We start from the raw sequence: 22,256 nt of genomic DNA on the forward strand, positions 1-22,256 counted from the left end.
CTCGGCCCATGAGATTGATTCCAGGATGGTCTGCCTCACCTGCCCGTTTGGTACGCGCAACGACTGTGGCTGGCTACCGTAGCCGTTAGTGCTGACAGCTTGAGCCGTGATATTGACCCGGACCAGGTGGGCAAATAAAGCTCGGCCGGTTCCTGGGTCAGGCCCAGATTTCGGCCTCGGTTGAAACAACCACGGTCGGTCGCCTGCCGAAAGCGTGCCCAATATGATGCCGGTGTCTTCGCCCACGTCGATGCTGGCCGTGGTCTGCTTGTTGGCGCATCGGGCAGTGGGCAGCAACGCCTTCAATTGGAGCCACATCGAGCCGTCGTGGGATCTCCAATACACGCCTTGCTATGACGGTCTCCAGTGCGCCCGGCTTCTTCTACCGCTGGACTGGCTCAACTCCAGCGACGGAAACAATGGGACAGTTGCTATCGCCATCGCCAAATTGCCAGCCAAGGTGGGCGCCGACCATGATCGCTATGGCGGCACCGTCATTACGAATCCGGGCGGGCCTGGTGACTCTGGTGTGGTGCATATGATCAAGAATGGCCGTTACCTGCAAGGCATGGTCGATGGGAACCGACACTATGACGTGCTATCGTTTGACCCGCGTGGCGTCTTCTACAGCACACCGACGGCGAACTGCTACGAGGATGAGCCGGATGGCAACCTTGCCGAGTGGCAGATGCGGGGATTTGGGCTTCTAGATGGATCCAAGCAACAGCTGCGGCGACGCAGGGCACACGCCACGGCTCGAGGGCAGCGTTGTGCGCAGGCCGACAAAGGCCAATCCTCTATTCGAGAATTCATGTCCACCGCCTCGGTGGCCCGCGACATGCTCGCCATCGTCGACAAGATCGAGGAATCGAGGTCAGCCGCGTTGGTGAAAGCGCCGAAGTCAGGGCATAGGGACGATGCGCAGAGACTTGAGTTACGGTCCTCCGTGGACATGGGGGCGGAGGCAAGGCTGCAGTACTTTGGCACTTCTTATGGCACATTCTTAGGAAACACTTTCCTCTCCATGTTCCCGGGTCGCGTTCATAGAATGGTACTCGACGGCTTGGTGGTGGGTGAAGAGTACGTTGATCTGGTAAGACTCGTCGCGACGTGTAGTTTAGACGTCTGGTAATCGCTGGCATTATGTGATGAATGCTGACTAGGATCTAGGAGTGGTCCACGAACCTCGCGGATACTGCACATGTTGTGGACTACTTCTACCAGTCCTGCTTCGAGGCCGGTCCGTTCTGTCCTCTATGGAGAGCGTTTGACATGTCTTGGACGACCATCAAATCGCGGGTGGACAAGCTCGTGGCCGACCTAGACGACAATCCCCGGGCCATTGCGAACACGGATGGCCCCGAAACGGTCATCACCGGCGATGAGATTCGAATCGCAATGATGGATCCACTGTATGCTCCCCTGGACCTGTTTGACGGCTTAGCGACGCTCCTACACGACGCGCTGCAAGGCAACTACACGCTTCTTCTCGAGCGGACGGGCATCACCGGCAGCAAAAAAGATGCCTGCTCGCCAGTCAGGTCACTCGAGTATTCTTGGATGGACCAAGCCTCCATGGCGGTCAGGTGCGGCGACGCCAAGGATGTAACCGACCGCGACCTGACATTCTGGGAAGCCTACGCGCAGAAGCTGAAAGGCCTATCTCCTGATATCGGCGGCTTGTGGGCCGAGGTGCCATTCGCGTGCTCCGGCTGGCAGACCCGGCCCAAGTACCGGTTCGACGGCCCTTTCGAGTCTCCGCGGCCCGATGAGACCATCCGCAGCGGCCGGCCCTCGGCGCCGCTCCTGCTCCTGTCCAGCCTGTACGACCCCGTCACGCCGCTTCGGAGCGCCGCAAAGGTCGCGCGTGGGCATCCCGGGTCGCGGGTGCTGCTGCAGAAATCCGTCGGCCACTGCGCGTTTCTCTCCTCGCCGAGCGAATGCACCAAGAGATACGTCCGGGACTACATGGAGACGGGGAGGGTGCCTCCCGAGGGCACGGAGTGTGAGCCTGACTGCGCCCCTTGGTGGCCGTGTCCGATGGACAGAGCGCACCTCCCCCGATGAGTGCTCCGTCTGGAAACGGGAGGTACGGGTGGCAAGTGAGAATGACAGGCTCAGGTTGGATGATGGCTCGTGGAGTCCGCCATCTGCCTGAGAGCAATTCCCCCAACTTATAGAGCGACCTGGGGAATTTGTAATAGTTAGTGCAGAAATACTGGCTTGAGAGCCTAGGAAACGAATGCTTGCTCTGAGCTTGGCCTGTTAGATCGCTTATTCTCTGCATGGGCGCGCGTTGGTGCTGCTGCGTCCACCGTGTAAGTCGGGCTGCAGCGTAGCATTACCGCAAAACTCTTCATGTACAATGGCAGCGATTGAGTGACCACATCGCTACATTTGCTTCGTCCCGTAGCTAGTGATTACCCAATGGCGGTATACGACATCAACCACGCCTGGGCCCGTTATTTGTACAGTGTCGGTCCCAGGACGCCATCCATAGACAGTGAGCCTTGTTGTCCCACCATTCGCTGCCCCGCGTTTTCAGTTATAGCTACGGAGAATAGATCGACTCAATGGGAAGGTCCTTGTTCTAAGGCTCATGACGTCTGCATAGACTAGATGTACGAGGTAGACACCAGCTGGACCCTTGTTCGACTTCTTGCGCAGGAGGAATATGTGCGGCACTCGACCTCTCAAAGCCCCGCGAGTGCTTTGTTTATTTTAATTACAGCCATTTAAATGCCCTGGGAGGTGTCATGTACGGGTGCCCCACAGCCTTGCCAAACCTGCATGCCGTTGGCGGCCAAGACTCCGTATCCGTGTTGCCGGATCGGGTTTTCCAATTAGACTGTGCTTGAGACAAATGGACGACAAGATCCTGAACCCTTGAATCCCTCGGCCAATAGAACATATTTTTTGGCGGCTTGAGCTCTCCGTGGGAAACTTTCGAGCGCGCCTCAACCAGGATTCCGGTAACCGTTAGTCGAGCGCGCGGGCGGGGCCCCGAGACACAGCTAACCTAATACAATACTCGCATTGGGTTAGCTATAACATGGTAGACGAGCACGAAACTCTAAGATGAGATTCTCTACTTATTTCTATGTAGAACAGGGCAAAGAAAGATATGAAACGCGGCTCACGATACATATTGAGTGAAAGTATATTCACAACTTAATTGACGTAAAGGTCGAAATGAGCATCCTACTCGGGCTAGTATACTTGTCCACGACCAATGGTAAGTGCGAAGCGGTGACACAACATACCTGTGGCCGGCAGATTAAACATGGCGTTTCTCGCACTCGTCTCAAAGAGCTAGCGTATAAACGGCAGTTGCCCGAGAGAGAGAGCCGTATGTGGGTATGGACCAAGCTCTCGGGTCTCTCATAGGAGCCTTTATTAACCTCAAAGTCTACGGCGCCAGAGCTTCATAAGAAGATCAACACAGGCCTGCCGAGAGAGGAAATGCCTGGACCTTCCGGCAAAAGGGGTGTTGCACATGAGCTCGGGACGGTGATATGGCGTCAAATATAAACTTGTATAGAGACGAGTCCTCCCGACGGAAAACGGGCCTTAGATTTGCACGTCTCAGCTTCATGTGTAAAGCCCATCGCAGCATCCTCTAAAGTTTTGCCCCCAAGGTACAGCAGGATTCAACATGCGATTTTCAATACTTCTTGTTATGCTGCCTCTGGCCTTAGGCGCCTCTGGTCAAGAAGGGCGCAGCGAGCCTGCTCCCCTCATTGTGCACGGGAACAACCTGGTCGCCGGCAAGTTCATCGTCAAGTTCAAAGAAGGCGGCTCCCTCTCAGCGTCGGATGACTCTTTGAACCTTCTCTCTGCGGGCGCGGATCATGTATTCCACACGGTCTTCAGAGGTTTCGCCGGCAAGATTGACGAGGCGACTATCGAAAACCTACGGGGCCACCCCGACGTACAACACACTACTGCTTACCCTCTCACATGGACAGTGGCTGACTACTGGAGATGCAGATCGAGTACATTGAACAAGACTCCATTGTATCCGTTACTGGTTTTGTTGATCAGGCGAATGCCACGTGGGGCCTAGGTCGGGTCTCTCACCGGAAGTTGGGTAACAGTACGTATACGTACGATGACTCTGCCGGGGAGGGAACTTGCTCCTACGTTGTCGACACCGGCATTGATGCCAGCCACAAGGTACTTTATCGAGTTGCCAGCCTGCGATGAGATACATCTACTCACCACGGCTCCAGGACTTTGGCGGGAGGGCCACGCAAAGAAAGTCCTTCGTCGATGGTCAGGCCACGGATGGCAACGGGCACGGGACGCACTGCTCCGGCACGATTGGCAGCAATACCTATGGAATTGCCAAGAAGACGAATCTATATGGAGTCAAGGTTCTTGATGATAGCGGATCTGGTTCGTGGTCGGCTGTCATTGCGGGCATGGACTACGTCGCCACCGATTATAAGACGCACAGCTGCCCCAAGGGCGTGTTCGTCAACTTGAGTCTTGAGGGCGGGTACTCCAAGTCGATGAACGATGCAGCCGCCGGTCTAGTCAAGCGGGGGTTCTTCATCGGCGCGGCCGCAGGCAACTCCAACACCGACGTCGGAACGGACTCACCGGGTTCCGAACCGACGGTCTGCACAGTCGGGGCCACCGACGAGCGCGATAGCCGCTCGACGTTTTCCAACTATGGCCAGGCAGTTGACATTTTTGCGCCGGGCAGCAACATCCAGTCCACGTATCCAGGAGGGGGCAACGTAAGTCCAGTCCATTCACCTCCTCGGTCTCGGGACCAATATCCCGAGATGGAACACCTTGGCAGAGCTTCTACTAACGTTATTTGTGTGGAAAAGAAGGTCTTGTCTGGAACATCCATGGCCACGCCTCATATCGTTGGCCTGGCGGCTTACCTGGCGGCCTTGGAGGGCAAGTTGGGCGGAGATGCGCTTTGCTCGCGAATCAAGGAGTTGGGAACCAAGGATGCATTGCAGGGGATTCCAGCCGGCACTGTCAACTTGCTGGCATTCAACGGCAATCCAAGTGGCTAAAGCCGTTTATTCGCGGTCATGAGGAGATGGTACGCTGGGCCGTGGTAGATTAATGTCCCTATTGATAGTTTCAGAGTCTAGATTAATAGTGGCTGGAAATAAAGCTTGTTGCCTGTGTAGTCTGCACGTCAACGCAACGTGCACCATCCTGACAGCAAGCTCTTGTTATGTCTGTTCGTTGCAGCACTTGGACTGACCACAGGTTGGGGCGGCTGTGACTCAAGGCCCATGCTCGCGTTCCTCGTATTATGTTGTGAGTCTGCGGGCGACTAACGAAGGGTTGGGGGCTTGGTCCGTTGCGCCTAAATGAATACCTCCTATTACCATCTTCTAGTGGGAAGCGTTCCTTCAATCAAGTGACTCAGCTTTCGACATTTTAACACGACAACGCGTTGTGTTATAAGTAGACTCATCGCCGCTTGCAATTGCGCCTGCGGGAGCGAGTGGCACTTTTACTCGAATCATAAGATCAAATTGTTCCCTTCTAAAAATGTCGTCGGCTGTCGCAGAATGCGACACGCTGACACTCGCACAGCGCAATGCCATCAACAGCATCAGACAGCAGGCACAGGGCCTGCGCACTGAGGCGCTCAGAACGATTTCGCATATCATGAACATGTCTAATGTCGACTCTTCAACCGCCGACGCAGTCAGATCCGCCGTGCGCGACCACGCACACGTCGCGATACACTTTCACCCTGACCGGCCGGTCGGGTCTCGGGTCGTTGCGCAAGCGCTGCTCGAAGACGGCGTCTACCGCAACCAGTTCGAAACGGGAATCTCGAACGGCTTGGTATCGACGGTGTTGGATGGGCCTCGCGACAGCTGGGAGAAGAGCCTTTTCTCTGGGGCGTACCATGACGGTCCGGAGCTTCGAGCGGCTGAGCGGCCCAAGTACGGCGCCTTGGACCTCACTTGCCACCCAGACGGCCCGGCCCCTCGCTTTGGTTCCTGCTACCTAGTTCTAAAGCCCGAAGTGTCGCGCAGATCGACGTTTACCTTTGGCGGCTCGCAAGAGGACCCCAAGTTTCGAGGCACCATTGACGAGTTCGACGCTATCCTGTCCGCGATCTTAGAGGAGTCTTTCACCCGGGACTTTGCCCTGGGCGTGAGCGACGTCCGGCCCGCTTCCGTGATGAGCCTGCTACGAGAAAGCTTGACAACGCCTCGACAGTTCCGCACCGAGAGCGCTAGCCACAACCTGGACCACATGGTCGAGGCACAAGTCCACGGCGACGTGCGCCTGGGCCGCGATGTTGAGGCTCTGGTAGCGGACGGGTCGTTCGCGGACGGGGACACAGGCAGGGTCCTCAAGGCCATTGGCGAGAGATTTGGATTCCCGGTCAGGTTCAATGGCGGCTTCCAGCTGCCCGTGGAAAGCATACCGCCCAACTTTCGCGGACCCGATATGCCGTCTCTGGCCGCCAGGGTGGCTGCGTCGCGGGTCGACGCGCGGACAATCGGCAAGGCAGCCCAAGATCTGTTTGACAATCGAGATGAGTGGCGCGACAGGGGAACGTACGAAGAGGTCCTGCAGGAGCTGAAGCTTCTTTGGCATGTGCTGGTTAAGTATGGTCGGCCTATCGCTCCGTGAGCAGATGTGAAGCAGGATACTCGGCTCGTGCATGAGGCTCATGGCGTGAGCTGGAGGCCACAGTGCCGAGGGGCCTGCTATCAGCTGGCCATCAGCTTCACCTCATGCCATGAGAGTCGGCCGCGCCCTAGTGTTGTCTGGCCAATTCGATCTCTTTGATGTACTTGATCACGGATGGGCTCGGATCGTCACATTTGTACGAGTGAGCCCCAATGAAATGGGAACAGCGCCGCAAACCCCAGCATCGCGACTGCATGTGCTCCTCACGACAGTAGCGTCTACTTTCCACGTTGATGTGTTCTAAATATATACTGTACTTCTTCCCCGCTTGCCCGTCAGGCTCTAAGACGCTTCGTACCCTGGAAAAGACAAGATAAGCCCGCGGTGAGACAGTGAGATTGACCACGTCGTCAGTTTGCCCGTTGCACCTCGTTGGAGGCGGTGTCGACCTGCGTTGCACTGCAGTTGGATCCGCGTATGATGAACGAGGCATGGAGACCCAATATGCAGGCCAAATGCCGAGCTTGAGTGTGGCGGCCCGCTGTCGGCGACCTGCGAATGTCGGCTGAGGAATCAGCACATGTGCAGCAGCTCTGGGAACTCAAATAAAGCTCCGATTCTCCCCCGTAACCCCGCAATCAGCCCGTCATCAGCATCGTCGAATTCCAACATATGTTGCACGTGTTGTTGCCTCCCCATCTGTTGTAGCACCCCAACGTGCTTTCCCGTGAGTCAAACAGCTACAGTGGTATCCCACATCGAACTATAAGGGCTCCGGCTTGATCTGTCCTGGTCCCTACGGAAGTCCGTATCTATCGTCACCATGGCTGCCGCTGCCGCTCCGCCAGAGACGGTCCACCTCCTCCCTGGGTCGACGAACCTGCCTCTCGCCGGCTTTCCGCCGCCGGCCGATGCCACGTCCGCAGATGCCGAGTCCGAGGCGCGCGCGGCAGTCGAGGCACTGAATGCAGCTATATCCACGGCCAATTTCGAGGCAGTGTCTCGGCTGTTTGCCCGCACCGGCTACTGGCGCGACCATCTGGCACTTTCGTGGAATTTTCGCACCGTCAAAGGAACCGACGGCATATTGGCCTTTTTGAAGCATTGCGCCCAATCCAAGGATGGTTTCCGGCTAAGGCGGCTTGAGCTAGACACCGCGGGCTCGCCGGTGAGGCGGCCAATGATGATGCCAATAGATGGCGGAGCCGGCGTCAACGGCATCCACGCCTTCTTCCGCTTCGAGACTGCCACCGGCGCGGGCGAGGGCACCTTGCGCCTAGCACTTGAAGACCGAAAATGGAAAATTTACACAATCTATACCTGCCTGCAAGAGCTCAATGGTTGTCAAGAAGAGACCTTTGCTCGCCGACCCCTTGGGGTTGAGCATGGAGGCCGCACTGATGGCAAGAATTGGGCCGACCGGCGGGCCGCACAGGTATCTCTTGATGACGGAATCGAGCCTCCTGTGCTCATAGTTGGTAAGCCCGCCTACCTTTTTATCGAGGAGCGCCTGCTGACATCCCTCCAGGGGCCGGGCAGGCAGGTTTAACCGCAGCGGCCAGACTTCAGGTTTTGGGTGTCAAAGCATTGATCATTGACAGGAACGGCCGCGTGGGAGACAACTGGCGCAAAAGATATCACCAACTTGTGCTGCACGATCCCGTGTGGTATGACCATATGCCGTACCTCAGCTTTCCACCTCAATGGCCCGTCTTCACCCCCAAGGACAAGCTTGCACAGTTCCTTGAGTCATACGCAGACTTGATGGAGCTGAACGTCTGGACGAACACAGAACTTGCAAACAGTCAATGGAATGACAAAGAGGGCGCTTGGACGGTGAGCGTCACGCGGAAACTCGGAGATGGGTCAACGCAAACGCGAGAGCTTCGTCCACGTCACATCATCCAGGCCACGGGTGCCTCTGGATTGAAGAGCCAGCCGACTTTCAAGGGCGCAGAGACATTCAAGGGAGACGTGCTCTGCCACTCGTCTGAGTTCTCCGGCGCACGAGAGGGCTCTGTTGGAAAGAAAGCCGTGATCGTGGGCTGCTGCAACTCCGCTCATGACATCGCCCAAGACTACTTGGGAAAGGGCTATGACGTGACCATGGTGCAGCGGTCAAGCACGAATGTGGTGTCTTCTAAAGCAATCTTGGACGTTGCATTCAATGGTTTGTACGCGGAAGACGGCCCACCGGTCGACGACTCGGACATGATTGTACAGGGGATGCCACTCGCCGTGCTCAAGGCCGTGCAGGTCAAGGTCGCCGCGCTTCAAAGGGAGCACGACAAGGAAATGCTGGACGGCTTGGCTAAAGCTGGCTTCAAAGTTGATTTCGGCCCGGACGATGCGGGCCTATTCTTCAAGTACTTCCAGCGTGGCGGGGGATACTACATCGACGTTGGCGCTGCCAAGCTCATTGCCGACGGCAGCATCAAGATCAAGCAGGGCCAGGAGATTTCCGAGTTTCTCCCCAGCGGCATCCGATTTGCGGACGGATCCGAGTTGGACGCGGACGAGATCATTCTCGCTACGGGGTACGACAACATGAGCACACAGACGAGGGTCATGTTTGGCGACGACGTGGCAGACAAGGTAAATGATGCCTGGGGCCTGAACGAAGAAGGGGAGATGAGAAGCATCTGGCAGAAGAGCGGGCACCCAGGACTCTGGCTTCACGGTGGTAACTTGGCCCTGTGCCGTTTCTACTCGAGGCTGCTGGCCCTGCAAATCAAGGGGCTCGTGGAGGACCTGTACGCCTATGGTGACATTTGAGTCCATGTCAGTCTGGCCACCGCCATGCTACAAGATGCGTAGCCGTTGAATTACAGCACTCGTGAGCGGCGTCGTCTCCATCTACAGTCTTTATAAGCCGGTGTTCAGAGCCCTCTACTGTGTACAATCATAAAGAGTGTCTCAAGGCTGGCATTGATATATATGCAAAAGCCACAGGTGTTCTCAGCACCATATCCAGATCATTTCTTTAGCTAATCCGGCTATTGCCGGTACTTTTTAGCGTAAGGCAGAAGGTACGTATCTTGGCAAAGTCCCACGCACACACGCACCCTTCCATCTAGCCCGACGGGTTTCCGTTGAAGGCGAGAAGATTGACAGTACCGCCCGGAACGCCGTTAATGGCATCCTTGGTAGCGAGCTCCTGGATGCGGCTACAAATTGACCCGCCCGTCTTACCCTCCAGGGCAGCGAGGTACGCAGCGAGTCCCACGATGTGCGGCGTAGCCATGGATGTGCCAGAAATGGTGTTCTGCCAGTGTCAGTGATACTAATCGTCTCATGTGGAGGGGCAGCTACACTCACAGTTCTACCGCCAATCCAAGTGGACAGGACGTCAGTTCCCGGTCCGAATATGTCAAGGACTCTTCCATAGTTGGAGAAGGACGACCGATTGTCGTTCTTGTCCGTCGCGCCCACGGTACAAACAGTGGTCTCCGACGCCGGAGACGACTGCCCGGCGTCCTTGTTGGAGTTTCCAGCAGCAACGCCAAGAAAGACATTGCTGCGTACAAGAGCGGCCGCAGCATCGTTTACGGACTGCGCAAAGCCACCCTCCAGGCTCATATTGGCAACCGAGCCCTTGGGGCAGTCACGGCTCTTTGAGTCTTTGGCAACGTAGTCCATTCCAGCGATGATGCCAGAGTAGGGGCCGCTGCCCTGGTCGTCGAGCACCTTGACGCCAAAGATCTTTGTCTTCTTGGCCACACCATATGTCTTGCTGCCGATGGTCCCTGAAACGTGCGTTCCGTGGCCATTTCCGTCGGCATTTTGTCCGTCGATGAAGGACTTGAGCAACGTGGCGCGACCCTCGAATTCCTGCTGTACGTCAGTCAAAGCCCCAGGCGCCGCCTCTTATGAAGCGCAACGGTTACGAAGGTGCGACCATTCATCGGAACGTACAGGATGGTCTGCCTCGACGCCAGTGTCGATGACATAGGCACAGGTTCCCTCCCCAGCGCTTGAGTCATAATCGTAGGTTGAAGCGCCAGCCTGGCGATGAGAGATGCGGGAGAGACCCCATGTGGCATCTTGCTGGGACTCGAACCCGGAGAGTGTGACCATGGCATCCTGCTCAACATACTCGACCTGGAACCTGGTCAACATTGTGCTTGGTAATCAGAGCGAATAGAGAAGCCTACATCAGGGTGGTCGCGGATCGTCTTGAGCTTGGCCTCATCCAGGTGCAACGCAAAGCCCTTGAAGACATTGTCATACTTGTGGTCGGCTTTGCCACCAAAGGAGCTAAGGGCATCGTCAAGAGCGGACAAGGCGCTTCCCTGCTTGAACTTGACAATGTACTTGTCGGCAATGAGCTCATGGCTACCACGTGGAACCAGGAGAGGAGCGGGCTCGGAACGCTTAGTAGCCGGCGCAGCCAGCGCCATGGGCAGGATCGAGAGGAGCAATGACAAACGCATGATGCTGGTCGTTCAATGTTGTGCGGGAACGAAGATTTGTGTAGATGATAGATGGCTTCGAGTCACCCCGAGTGATGATGAGAAAAAGCTTCTTGATGTCCATACACTCGGGAGACAGGTCCGTATTTATATTGCAAACTTCACAACGACTGTCGCCATAAAAGCATACTGGAAGGCTCAAGACCTTCCTCCTAGGGACTGGAGGTTATCCTGCCACCGCCATCATACAAGATTTGGCTGGTAACAGCAGTACACTGTGATCATGTCTACGGCGTCACGCGTTGCACGAGACGATGGCAAGTCTATTCGCGCCAGCAGGAATCCAGCTTCTGTATAGATCTTAGTCCACGTTGCTGTGTCGTCCACCGCCTTGCCGTTCGAGGCTGGTCGCCGTCGGGGGCACCCCTTGGCATGACAAAACATCGGGAGTTTGCGCCTTGACGATAGAAATTAGTCCAACGTTAGCAGAGGTAGCGTGGCTTTCTCCGACGAAGCTATGATTAGTTGAGATCAAGGAGGATGCCGCCGTCATTTCGGACGTAACGAATCACGGACACGAGTGCGGGCAGCTGCCAGAGTCCAAGGCGGTGTTGGCTCGCCCACGTCTCCGGCCGTTGCCTTGATATCTGTAAGGAGTGGACTACAAGGCATCAGACGGCGTTGGCGACTGCTTAATGAATCGTAGCACACATCTTCCTCGCAAGCCACAAGAATGTCACCGAGGCACATCCCCGGGGCTAAGGGCTGCACCCAAGCGGCCGGGACGGGCCTTGACTTGCTATTTTTGGCATCGAGCAAAAACGCTGCCGGATGATGGCGCACCTTTTTGTCTCCACTAGACGGCACTCCCCAGGCTTCGGTATCGATTTCTGGGGTCGTCAACGTGAGCTGCCTGTGGTGGCGCTCCATCTTGCCACTGATGGATGTAGGCGGGCTCTCGCCGTTGCGGCAACTCTCCTTTGGCGCTGGCTGTTTCCGATATTTCGGGCCGCAGCTGACAAGAGGCATCAACAGAGTTGTTCTCTTTGCCTGCGCACAATGAACAGGTAGGAAGGCTCGGTGCGCAGCGCATAAATGTCCACAGGCTTTCAATTCAATGCTGCCAAAGTTCTCTTCGCTTGCCAAGAGATACCAGAATAAGACCGAAGCAGACCATGAGCTGAGTGTCAGTGACCTGGCGGTATCTGACTGAGTCGGCGGTGATGTCGCCTCTGACCTTGAACCTTCGTGGCCTAGCTCCATGCATCAGGCGGGAAGGTTCACCCCATGGTTCTCCGCCGCGCCGCGCCGATCACTTGAGCTGCCTTCCCAATCGATTGAATACCTGTTACAGATGCCGATCGCTCTGACATGCCTTCCTGTTCAATATGCGGTGCGACAACCTACCGCCATGCATTGTGATCTACCCGACGAACCAGACGGGCAGTGATGAGAAATGATGTTACACGCAGACGCGCCGGCCCCTTGCTGATCGCAAAGGCGCACACCTCCCACAATAGAAGCTGCTCGAGCTTCTCCAAGAGGGATGGGGCTGACCTTTATACCTTCGACTCTGGGTTCTTCGCGTTCTCGGACTTCCCGAACCAGCCAACCACCCCACCCTCAAGTGCGAACCGGGGAGACGCGCTCGTAAATATTGGCAGCATACATGTACGTCACGTAAGCTCTCAAGACAGAGGGTACTGGTTAGCAGGCAAGGCAGGCAGGGAGAAAACACCAGAAAAGAAAGGCAAGGGCTCGGATCACGGGCATTATGTCATGGGCTCGGCTGATGTATGTGCGGTGTTGTAGGTTAGCCAGCCTCCCAGTTGACCGACTCTTTCACTGCTCTTTCTCTCGCTCGGCCACCTATATAGATCCTCTTCTTCCTCGCTTCATAGCCCATCCAGGTCTCTTCATCCGCCGTGCGCCTATGCCCCTTTTGTCAATTCGGTACCTTTGACCACGGAATGGGTACGGCGATCGACGATAATCCTACGCCACGAGTTGCTGGCTCGCTCTAGATAGGATCCGCGACCGCGCGACCCTCTCGATGATGAATATGCTATCGTGCGGCACCGCGCTGGGGCTCGGGGCAAAGACCCTGCAACACTCGCGTGGTGACAGCTTCACTTTTATCACGCGGGTCTGTCTGAGTCACGGACAGATCAACGTAGCAACTGACCGAAATTGCAGGCTCGAACCCACCACGTGCGACAACAGGCGAGGGCTCGCTCGCCCTGCTCGCTTAGAGTCCAAGTGCAGTCCAGTCCAAGGTTCTTGGAACATGTTGTCTCTGGCTGTGACGTGCGCACGCTCCTAAACCTGCTCGGCCGCGCTCAACGGTGCTTTTTTTCTTCCCCATCGCCGCCGGGAACCGAGCGTTTTTGTGTCTGTCCGCGACGGCACTTCGCCGAGCCGGCAGTTCCCAGTTGCCACCTCGAATCTGCACCCCACAACGCAAAGGATCGTCGGCATATATTGCCAAGCCTGTAGTTAGTATTTCCAGCCCCGCCTCCGACAGCATGACGGCCTCGGCCTGATGAGCCTGGCAACCTTTTCAGCTCCGAGGCCACTGGAGCGGCGTCAACTCACCCGGCCTAGTGATGTTGAAACGCGTCCCCCCCTGTGTTCTCCCGTGGCACTTGCCCTGACCATTCATTCATTCGGCCCTTCATCCAGTCAATGTGCTCGTAGTACAGGGCAAGCGGTGGTCGGCAGGCGCACATCAGTCATTCTCGAGCAGGCCTAGCCACCACCCATCAGTGTGGCAGGAGCGGCATGGCGCGGTATGGTAGGTAGGTGGCCCCCCGGGCTCGGCGATGCTTGATGAGATGCAGCTCCGTCAGTGGTGGGCCGGTGGTTTCGGGGGTGGAGAGTCGGCGCCTGATCGAATCTGAGGCTCCGCCGATGCTCCGCCTCTCCGGCTGTACGACCAAAAAGTGCCCCCCGTAGTGAGCAGACCTGCTTATTCTGGGCATGATCGTTTCCTGCGCACCACTGCGTCCTGGGTGTCCCCCGGGAATCGCACCCGGACGAAGGGCCAAGGACTGGTCATCGGGACGTGCGCCGCGGCCGGACCTTCCTGTCCCGTCTTAGGGATGCTCATGCTCTGTGGTTGTCTCCACGGGACGACGGCAAGCGATGACTCGCCGGCGCCATGATATCATGAAGATTGCCAGGCGAGCACGGCGTGCGCTGCGCCTGCCGCCAGTGGATGGATGAACATCAGGCGTGGCGGGCACATATATTCATGGCGTTTAGCCTAACCGACTCGTCTCCGTCGGCTACGTTGCTCGCGTGCATCTTCATCCCATTGCATCTTCGTACTTTTGGCCGGAGTCCTTCGCTGTATACCATAGGTATCGATATTTGAGCATCGACTTGAACCGGCCATCGACGCCAAAGCTCAAGACTACCTTCCCTGAGTGTCACATCGCTCCATCATGAAGGCAATGCTGGCGACCGCCCTCCTGGGCGCATCTTCGGCTCTTGCACTGGGTCCCGTCGGCAGTCAGCCCAAGGCGAGCTCTCAGAGACCCGACGACCACTGGGACGCCATTGTCCGAGGCTCCAGCATAGAGAGCACAAACGGCGGTGCCCTCTCCAACTACAATCTGCGCGTCAACAAGGTCGACCCGTCCAAGTTGGGTGTCGACAAGGTCAAGCAGTACAGCGGCTATCTCGACGACGAAAAGCAGGACAAGCATCTCTTCTATTGTAAGTCACCGCACGAATGCGCGCGTGTGGGACTGGAGGAGCTAAACCTACTGTCATAGGGTTCTTTGAGTCTCGCAACGACCCCAAGAACGATCCTGTCGTTCTATGGCTCAACGGCGGTCCTGGATGTTCGTCGCTCACCGGGCTCTTTCTGGAGCTTGGACCTGCCAAGATTGATGAGAACATTCAGGTCGTCAGCAACCCTCACTCCTGGAACAACAACGCGTCCGTCATTTTCCTCGACCAACCCGTCAACACGGGCTTCTCGTACAGTAAAGGGCAGGTGGACACCACGGAAGCTGCCAGCAAGGACATCTACGCGCTCTTGACCCTGTTTTTCCAACAGTTTCCCGAGTACTCGAAGCAGCCGTTCCACATTGCTGGCGAGTCGTATGCTGGACACTACATCCCTGTTTTCTCTGCCGAGATCCTGTCCCACAGTGACCGCAACATCAATCTCAAGAGCGCACTGATCGGGAATGGCCTGACGGACCCCCTGACCCAATATAAGTTCTATCGACCTATGGCTTGCGGGGAGGGAGGCTACCCTGCCGTACTCGACCAAGGCAGCTGCCAATCGATGGACAATGCGCTGCCTAAATGCGAACAGCTCATCAAGTCGTGCTACGACACTAAAGACCCCAAGGCATGCTCGAGCGCTACCTCATACTGCAATGGCGAAATGCTCGGGCCGTTCCAGCAGACTGGCAAGAACGTGTACGATGTCCGCAAGGAGTGCGAAGGAGGTAACCTCTGTTATCCTGCACTCGACTGGATCTCCAAGTACCTCAACAAGAAGGAAGTGATTGAGGCTCTGGGCGTGGAGGTGTCCGGCTTCGAGAGCTGCAACAACGACGTCAACCGCAACTTTGCGGCCCACGGCGACTGGATGCTTCCCGAGCACCGAAACGTGCCTAAGCTGCTCGAGCAGATTCCCGTCCTTATTTATGCGGGCGACGCCGACTTCATCTGCAATTGGCTGGGCAACCAGGCGTGGACCAAGGCGCTTGACTGGCCAGGCAAGAATGCCTTCAACGGCGCCCAGCCTCAGACGCTCCGGACCCCGGCAGGGGGCAAGGACTACGGCAAGATCACGACGGCTCAGAATTTTGCCTTTCTTCAGATCTTTGGCGCGGGCCACATGACTCCGATGGATCAGCCTGAAGCATCCCTCGACTTCTTCAACCGCTGGCTGGCGGGGGAGTGGAAGTCTAAATGAGTCGTGAGGCGGCGTGCCGACGAGCGGACTCGGTCTCTGTAGGACCATGTACATAGCCCTATTAGCCAGACAGACGGCCAGTCTATTATCAGTCTATACACTATCGTCATTTTCAGAGACACCGGTCGTGGGTCTATTCCCGTTGCAATGCATATCGTTGTGGGCGGCTGGGTTGGCCCCGTCTCCGATAATGGGACGTGTTGCGAGAGAGTCAAAAGTCACCATTCCCCGGAGCACACGCTGCCCAAGTCGCGCCAATGCTATTACCGGGCAATGCTACTATTTACAGTATTAGTGGTCGTCGCGTCGCTGAGACGTGGCATCCCCAACCACCTTGATGGTTAGGACCCTTCGTGCTCACTTGGCCATCAAGGTGAATGGCGCATGCACGAGACCTTGGGGCTACGCTACGTCACGATTGAAACGGTCTGAATATTGGCCGCAAGGGTACTCGGAACTGAAAATGGCCTCGTGGACGATATATTCGCTTGACTGCCGGCTTGCCTTGAGCTACATTCATCCTTGATCGTCTCCGAGTGAGCCTCACGCGCGGTATAATGGAGACTGACAGCGAGGTCTACGATGTCATCATCATCGGCGCGGGGCCTTGCGGTCTTGCTACGGCAGCCCGACTACGCGAGCACACGCCAGCCGCGCTCTTTACCGACGAGGAGCACCGTCGGTACCACTGGATCGGAAAGTACGGCAGCAAAGTCTCGCTCAAGCATGTCCGAAGCGGCAAAGTGTCCCACAGAGGACTCACACGATCTCGCCCCGAGTACAAGATGCTCGTGCTCGATTCCACGGACGAGTCGTGGTTAGGTCGTTGGAAGCGGCTGTTTCGCACGTACGACATCTCTCATCTTCGCAGCCCGATGCTCTGGCACGTGGACCCCTTGGATCGAGACTCGCTGCTGGCCCACGCCTACCGCGAAGAGCGCGAGGGGGAGCTCGTCGAGATCCGCAACTGCGTGGGCAAGGAGATGAGCAAGCATGCGAAGAAGAAGGCGGCGGGCAGCAAGGCATGCGGGAAAAAGTGAGGAGCGTTCGACCCCGTCTTTGGATGCAAGATGCAAGTGTAACTGACCTCAACTACGCAAAGGCAGGAAGCCAGAGTGGCCATCAACCTGCGGGATCACAACGACTACTACACGCCGTCGCAATCCTTGTTCTGCGACAATTGCGAGGACGTGGTCTCACGATACAACCTCGGTGCGGGCTTGGTGAAGAAAGGGGCCCTGCAAAACATTGACTATGGCGTGGTCAGGGGTATTTCCATCGACGACGAGAAGCTCTTCACTGTGACGGCTGATGGCGTTCGTCGCTACGCCAAGGTCGTTGTGCTCGCAGTCGGTCCCGCGAATGGGCCTCAGATACCTCGTCTGCCCTCGATGCCCGCGAATCAAGCTCAGCTGCGGCAGGCCTGTCACAGCATGCAGATACAGGCGTTCCCGGACCCCGTCGTCACGTCACGCATGGAGGCCGGCCGGCCAACGCACGTCCTCGTCGTTGGAGGGGGCCTCACATCAGCGCAGCTGTCGGATCTAGCCATCCGCCGAGGCGTCACCAAGGTCTGGCACATGATGCGCGGGCCGTTGCGCATAAAGCACTTCGACGTGGACCTGCAGTGGATGGGCAAGTACAAGAACGCCGAGCAGGCGCGCTTCTGGACGGCAGACTCGGACGAGGAGCGATTGGCCATCATCAAGGAGGCCCGTGGCGGCGGGAGCGTCACGCCCTTGTTCAACAAGAGGCTCAAGAAGCACATCGCGGCAGGCAAGCTGGCGCTCTTTGAGAGGACGTCCCTCAAGGACGCCCGCTTTGAGGAATCAGCAGACTGCGACGCAGATGATGGAGGAGCAGACGCGGGCCGCTGGACGGTGTCGACGGAGCCTCCCGTCGACGGCCTCCCCGCGTTCGACTACATCTACTTCGCCACGGGCATCCAGACTGACTTTCGGACGTTGCCGTACCTACAGGGCATGCTGGAGAAGCACCCGGTCCAAGGCTTCGGCGGGTTCCCGTGCCTGAACGAGGACCTGATGTGGACGGACGGGGTGCCGCTGTTCGTCAGCGGGAGGCTCGCGTCGCTCCAGCTCGGCCCAGCGGCGCCAAACATTGGCGGTGCGAAGCTCGGCGCGGAGAGAATCGCCTGGGCCATTGAGGACCTGATCAAGCCGTCCGGATGGGACGCTGACGGGCGGGAGGAGCAGACGACGAGCGGAGGAGGGATGGCGGGATACCTGTCAGGACACGACAACATGTTTTCGTGTCTTTCCGGCGTCTGAGCCGGTGCAGAGCCCTGGAGCCCGACTTGGCAATACATGAGGTAGTCAAAATAATTGCGTTAGGCCCCGGAACAGATGTCCTGGTGAAGACACGAGCTTGGCCCCTCGGGGACTGGCGGATGCATCGCCCACCAGACGTACAAGTAGAAGGACTTTAGCCTCCACTAGACCGCCATCAGCCCTCAATTACCGTAGAGCTGGTGCTGGCGGCGGCACGGACGGACCGTGTTCACTCATCAACGGCACTTGGCTCTCGGTGGCGGACGTTATCCTTGCGTTTCTTTAGCTATAGATAGGTTCTTAACGCCGAAGGTATTAAGAATCCCCTTAGCACTTATACGCGTCGTTAAGGTCGTCTATAAGGCCGATATCGCGCGGGAATGCCACGGGTGGTTATTAACGGCAGTTGGCCCTCGGTGGCGGACGTTATCCTTGCGTTTCCCACCCGCGGCATTCCCGCGCGATATCGGCCTTATAGACGACCTTAACGACGCGTATAAGTGCTAAGGGGAGGTGTTGATTCTTTTGGCGTCAAGAGCCTGTCCATGGCCAAAGATACTCTACTCTCTTGCCGTCTACTTCATCCGCTCCCCAAAATGTCTGCCGCGACAAAGCTACGCCAGATGGTCACGGACCCCGAGTCCTTCATCGTCGCGCCAGGCGTCTACGATGGCTTCAGCGCCCGCATCGCCCTCGAGGTGGGCTTTGACTGCATCTACATGGTGAGTTTGAGTTCGCGGGCGGCTCCATCATCGCGACAGCAAGTCGCTGACCAGACACACTAACAAGACCGGTGCCGGGACGAGCGCCTCCCGGCTCGGCCAGCCCGACCTAGGCTTCGCCTCGCTCAACGACATGCGCGCCCACGCCGAGATGATTGCCAACCTGGACCCGTCCACGCCCCTCATCGCAGACGCCGACACCGGCTACGGCGGCCCCAACATGATCGCCCGCACCATCGAGCAGTACCACCGCAGCGGCGTCGCGGGCCTACACATCGAGGACCAGATCCAGACGAAGCGCTGCGGCCACCTGGGCGGGAAGAGCGTCGAGTCCGCCGAGACGTTCCGGCAGCGCATCGCGGCGGCCGTCCAGGCGCGCCGGCGAGCAGGCTCGGACATTGTCATCATCGCGCGGACGGACGCGCTCCAGACGGACGGCTACGAGGAGGCGCTGCGGAGGCTGCAGCTCGCCGTCGAGGCCGGCGCCGACGTGGCGTTCCTCGAGGGCGTCCAGACGGAGGAGCAGGCGAGGGGCGTGTGTCGCGCGCTCGCCCCGACGCCGGTGCTGCTCAACATGGTGGAGAACGGGGCGACGCCGTCGTGGACGCCCGACCAGGCTCGCGAGTTTGGCTTCAAGATCATCATCTTTCCCTTTCTGACGATAGCGCCCGCCTACGAGGCCATCAAGGCCTCGCTGCAGCACTTGAAGAAGACGGGCACCACGGGCATAAGCAAGGACTTTACACCAAAGAAGCTGTTTACGGTGGTTGGCCTCGAGAAAGCCATGGCCGTTGACGCCGAGGCCGGAGGCTCCATGTACTCTGGGGTATAGGAAGCAGCGCCATCGGATATGAACTGTTCTATCTGGCCGTTTCAACAAGAGTGTGTTGGAGTGGCGATGCCAGCATGGTGAAAACGGAAGAAATGACAGCAGCGAAGGCAAATGTAGTAACGGAGTACAACGGGAACAGGCAGAAGCCGCGAGCCCGCCTGGCGGCGACGACGGCAATAGCTGGGCAGTAATGGACGTATGCAGCTCTAGGTCCGACCACATTATGGCCAGCATTAGGGAATCAATTTAACAACGACAAGGGGAAACTTTGCTCAGGGCTGTGGTAACAGCACGGATCTCACAGTGACTAGGCAAAAATGACGGGGCTCAACGGCCAACATCTGAATGAGCGCCTCAATCGTCTACGCCCGACACAAGCAACATGAGCTTTCTCTCACACTACCCTGGTACCACGTCAGGTCATGACCCAAGCGACGCTCCGGACCTCAGGCCGCCGCGCCGCCCTTTACCCCATCATAGTACACAACGGCGTCTAAGAGTGCCTGCGTGCCGATGGCGCTGTGGGATGTTAGTTCTGTGTAACCAGCATGACATAACGTCGGTCGCTCACCAATCCTCTGGACTGCAGTACTCTTCCGGGTGATGGCTCACTCCATTCCTACATGGAACAAAGATCATGGTCGTCGGACACCTGCTGCTCGTGTACACGCTGTCATGGCCCGCGCCGCTCGTGATGGGCAGCCAGCCATCGCGGCCAACAAGGTTGGTGGCCGCCGCCTCGACCGCCTGGATGCAGCCTCTATCGAATTTGACGGCCGGGGAGTCAGTATCAAGAGTCCAATCGACGCTCACCCCCTTTCCATCCTCTTTGCTTATGTGTTGGAAGGAGTCGAGACACAGCTTCTCCACCCTGGCAACGACGGAATCCTCCGGATGTCGGATGTCCAGCGTGAAGCTAGTTCGAGAAGCAATCGTATTAGTGGAAGAATTTGCCGGAATCTTAACGATTCCAGTTGAGGCCAGGGCTCCATGCTCCTTCGCGATCGCGTGTGAGCTGGCGATCATCTTGGCAGCCGCAAGCAACGGATCACTGCGGGCTTCCAAGGGGGTCGTGCCCGTGTGCGCATCGCGGCCAACGACCGTGAAGGTAAGCCATTTGTATGCCTGGGCTCCGGAGACAACGCCAATCTTCTTCCCCGCGCGTTCGAGAATTGGGCCCTGTTCGATGTGCAGCTCAAAGTGGGCGGACAGAGCGACGCCCCTTGTGGCGTCACTCGAGCAGACCACGTCCCCGAGATAGCCATGCTTCTGAAGCTCCGACTTGATCGTCGCCGCGGGATGAAAGACGTCGGCCAGATCCCACGCCTGGTCAATGGGGATCGCGCCCGCCCAGACGCCCGACGACACCATGGACTTTGGGAATCGAGCCCCTTCCTCGCTGCGATGTGTGTGTCAGCCAAAAAGGTCCCTCCCACTTGCGTTTGCCGGGGTTGGGCGATATCTGACTTTGTCCAGTTGACGATGCCGACGTCGAAGTTGGTCTTGTAGTCGTTCTCTTGCAGCGTACGGAGCGCTTCCACGGCGGCCATGACGCCCAAGATGCCGTCGTAGCGACCTCCGCGTGGCTGCGTGTCGAGATGACTACCCATGGCTATCATCGGGGCCTTGATCTTGCCGGAGCCTGGGCGCCTGGCAAACATGTTGCCCATCTGATCAACCTTGAGGCTACAGCCGAGGCTTTTGACTTCGTCGGCAAACCAGCCCCTGACGCGGACATCGTCGTCTGTGAGGGCGAGGCGAGCCATGCCCGTCTCTGTTGGATCACTATACCGAGTCAACATCAGACTGCCTCCACCGTGCAGCGTTTACATCAGAGCCTCACCTTCCATACCGGTGGGCGGCACCCCATTGGCATGTATGGTGAAGCGTCTCGTTGAGACGGTCGGCGTTGATCGTGAGGCCCGAAGACCGGGGGGAGCTGGAGGTAGAGAAAGGGCGACATCCCAGCGCTGTGAATGCGTGGGACCAGCGCGTCGCTTGTGCTTGGGTAGCCATTGCGTGTCGCATGATGACAGCGACGTCTTTAACACTCGACGACGACGGACCTGGGTTGTCGTGATGCTAAGACTTGTCAAAATGAGGAGTTCGGCTCCCCAAGCCCCGCAGCGTCGCGGCTGTTTGAGTCGGTCTACATGATAAGGTGCGCCTTCCCGACATGTTTTGGCTGCGAGACAAGTGGATAATTGTTGCACTGGCGTGAGGGACATGTCGACTTTACAGAAGCTAAACATGTATGTGGCGCAGCGATTGCAACTTGGCCGATGGGACTGAAGGTGCACGTGGTGCGCAGGCAGTAATACAGACACAGTTCAGAAAGTCATTCGATCCCTTTCCCCCTTTACTTTAGACTCAAGGTGGTCACTTGAGAGACTACATGGGCTCAAGTCGTTTGCAAACTTGCGATGAGTATTA

General features: G+C 57.4%; 9 protein-coding genes across 11 annotated transcripts; 7 read left to right on the forward strand and 2 right to left on the reverse strand.

Annotated features, from left to right (window-relative positions):
• Positions 1-223: 223 nt before the first annotated feature.
• JDV02_008126 (uncharacterized protein) lies at positions 224-2,236 on the forward strand (the record flags this gene model as incomplete). Its single annotated transcript, XM_047989693.1, has 2 exons — positions 224-1,093; positions 1,171-2,236. 2 exons carry the CDS (start codon positions 224-226, stop codon positions 2,065-2,067), a joined length of 1,767 nt encoding a protein of 588 aa, XP_047845698.1. The 3' UTR covers positions 2,068-2,236.
• Positions 2,237-3,655: 1,419 nt separating this feature from the next.
• Positions 3,656-5,036, forward strand: JDV02_008127 (uncharacterized protein; the record flags this gene model as incomplete). Its single annotated transcript, XM_047989694.1, has 4 exons — positions 3,656-3,931; positions 3,991-4,176; positions 4,233-4,745; positions 4,842-5,036. 4 exons carry the CDS (start codon positions 3,656-3,658, stop codon positions 5,034-5,036), a joined length of 1,170 nt encoding a protein of 389 aa, XP_047845699.1.
• Positions 5,037-5,438: 402 nt separating this feature from the next.
• On the forward strand, positions 5,439-6,726 carry JDV02_008128 (uncharacterized protein). Its single transcript, XM_047989695.1, has one exon. The coding sequence runs from the start codon at positions 5,527-5,529 to the stop codon at positions 6,628-6,630; it is 1,104 nt and encodes a 367-aa protein (XP_047845700.1). The 5' UTR covers positions 5,439-5,526; the 3' UTR covers positions 6,631-6,726.
• Positions 6,727-7,282: 556 nt separating this feature from the next.
• Positions 7,283-9,606, forward strand: JDV02_008129 (uncharacterized protein). Its single transcript, XM_047989696.1, has 2 exons — positions 7,283-8,108; positions 8,159-9,606. Exons 1-2 carry the CDS (start codon positions 7,454-7,456, stop codon positions 9,403-9,405), a joined length of 1,902 nt encoding a protein of 633 aa, XP_047845701.1. The 5' UTR covers positions 7,283-7,453; the 3' UTR covers positions 9,406-9,606.
• Positions 9,607-9,703: 97 nt separating this feature from the next.
• On the reverse strand, positions 9,704-11,063 carry PR1_2 (Cuticle-degrading protease; the record flags this gene model as incomplete). The annotated part of the gene is made up of 4 exons (XM_047989697.1): positions 9,704-9,895; positions 9,949-10,461; positions 10,546-10,731; positions 10,785-11,063. The coding sequence occupies 4 exons, from the start codon at positions 11,061-11,063 to the stop codon at positions 9,704-9,706; spliced, it is 1,170 nt and encodes a 389-aa protein (XP_047845702.1).
• Positions 11,064-14,156: 3,093 nt separating this feature from the next.
• On the forward strand, positions 14,157-16,060 carry JDV02_008131 (Carboxypeptidase C). The gene is made up of 2 exons (XM_047989698.1): positions 14,157-14,762; positions 14,822-16,060. Exons 1-2 carry the CDS (start codon positions 14,489-14,491, stop codon positions 15,979-15,981), a joined length of 1,434 nt encoding a protein of 477 aa, XP_047845703.1. The 5' UTR covers positions 14,157-14,488; the 3' UTR covers positions 15,982-16,060.
• A 332-nt stretch (positions 16,061-16,392) lies between these two features.
• JDV02_008132 (uncharacterized protein) lies at positions 16,393-18,579 on the forward strand. The gene is made up of 2 exons (XM_047989699.1): positions 16,393-17,017; positions 17,084-18,579. Exons 1-2 carry the CDS (start codon positions 16,539-16,541, stop codon positions 18,267-18,269), a joined length of 1,665 nt encoding a protein of 554 aa, XP_047845704.1. The 5' UTR covers positions 16,393-16,538; the 3' UTR covers positions 18,270-18,579.
• Positions 18,580-18,759: 180 nt separating this feature from the next.
• Positions 18,760-20,104, forward strand: JDV02_008133 (Methylisocitrate lyase). 2 transcript variants are annotated; one of them, XM_047989700.1, is made up of 2 exons: positions 18,760-18,991; positions 19,059-20,104. In XM_047989700.1, the coding sequence occupies exons 1-2, from the start codon at positions 18,815-18,817 to the stop codon at positions 19,821-19,823; spliced, it is 942 nt and encodes a 313-aa protein (XP_047845705.1). In that variant the 5' UTR covers positions 18,760-18,814; the 3' UTR covers positions 19,824-20,104. The 2 variants fall into 2 exon arrangements, with proteins under 2 accessions (XP_047845705.1, XP_047845706.1); XM_047989701.1 differs by having other exon boundaries at positions 18,760-20,104.
• Positions 20,050-22,049, reverse strand: JDV02_008134 (uncharacterized protein). Of its 2 annotated transcripts, XM_047989702.1 has the most exons (4): positions 21,667-21,899; positions 21,291-21,608; positions 20,395-21,222; positions 20,124-20,342 (listed from the first exon to the last, which is right to left on the reverse strand). In XM_047989702.1, exons 1-4 carry the CDS (start codon positions 21,849-21,851, stop codon positions 20,270-20,272), a joined length of 1,404 nt encoding a protein of 467 aa, XP_047845707.1. In that variant the 5' UTR covers positions 21,852-21,899; the 3' UTR covers positions 20,124-20,269. The 2 variants fall into 2 exon arrangements, with proteins under 2 accessions (XP_047845708.1, XP_047845707.1); XM_047989703.1 differs by having other exon boundaries at positions 20,050-21,222; positions 21,667-22,049.
• Positions 22,050-22,256: the final 207 nt, after the last annotated feature.

This window comes from Purpureocillium takamizusanense, chromosome 8, assembly GCF_022605165.1.
Source record: "Purpureocillium takamizusanense chromosome 8, complete sequence".
Classification (NCBI taxonomy): Eukaryota; Fungi; Ascomycota; class Sordariomycetes; order Hypocreales; family Ophiocordycipitaceae; genus Purpureocillium; species Purpureocillium takamizusanense.

What these genes read in the sequence shown, in the direction of transcription:
- JDV02_008133 (XM_047989700.1), top strand. Translation starts at nt 18,815, where the DNA reads ATGGCCAAAGATACTCTACTCTCTTGCCGTCTACTTCATCCGCTCCCC. An exon ending in GCTTTGACTGCATCTACATG is followed by an intron (nt 18,992 to 19,058) that starts GTGAGTTTGAGT and finishes CACACTAACAAG; the next exon opens with ACCGGTGCCGGGACGAGCGC.
- JDV02_008132 (XM_047989699.1), top strand. Translation starts at nt 16,539, where the DNA reads ATGGAGACTGACAGCGAGGTCTACGATGTCATCATCATCGGCGCGGGG. An exon ending in AGCAAGGCATGCGGGAAAAA is followed by an intron (nt 17,018 to 17,083) that starts GTGAGGAGCGTT and finishes AACTACGCAAAG; the next exon opens with GCAGGAAGCCAGAGTGGCCA.
- JDV02_008129 (XM_047989696.1), top strand. Translation starts at nt 7,454, where the DNA reads ATGGCTGCCGCTGCCGCTCCGCCAGAGACGGTCCACCTCCTCCCTGGG. An exon ending in GCCTCCTGTGCTCATAGTTG is followed by an intron (nt 8,109 to 8,158) that starts GTAAGCCCGCCT and finishes ACATCCCTCCAG; the next exon opens with GGGCCGGGCAGGCAGGTTTA.
- JDV02_008134 (XM_047989702.1), bottom strand. Translation starts at nt 21,851, where the DNA reads ATGCGACACGCAATGGCTACCCAAGCACAAGCGACGCGCTGGTCCCAC. An exon ending in GCCGCCCACCGGTATGGAAG is followed by an intron (nt 21,609 to 21,666) that starts GTGAGGCTCTGA and finishes GACTCGGTATAG; the next exon opens with TGATCCAACAGAGACGGGCA. An exon ending in TACTGCAGTCCAGAGGATTG is followed by an intron (nt 20,343 to 20,394) that starts GTGAGCGACCGA and finishes AACATCCCACAG; the next exon opens with CGCCATCGGCACGCAGGCAC.
- JDV02_008128 (XM_047989695.1), top strand. Translation starts at nt 5,527, where the DNA reads ATGTCGTCGGCTGTCGCAGAATGCGACACGCTGACACTCGCACAGCGC.
- JDV02_008131 (XM_047989698.1), top strand. Translation starts at nt 14,489, where the DNA reads ATGAAGGCAATGCTGGCGACCGCCCTCCTGGGCGCATCTTCGGCTCTT. An exon ending in GGACAAGCATCTCTTCTATT is followed by an intron (nt 14,763 to 14,821) that starts GTAAGTCACCGC and finishes CTACTGTCATAG; the next exon opens with GGTTCTTTGAGTCTCGCAAC.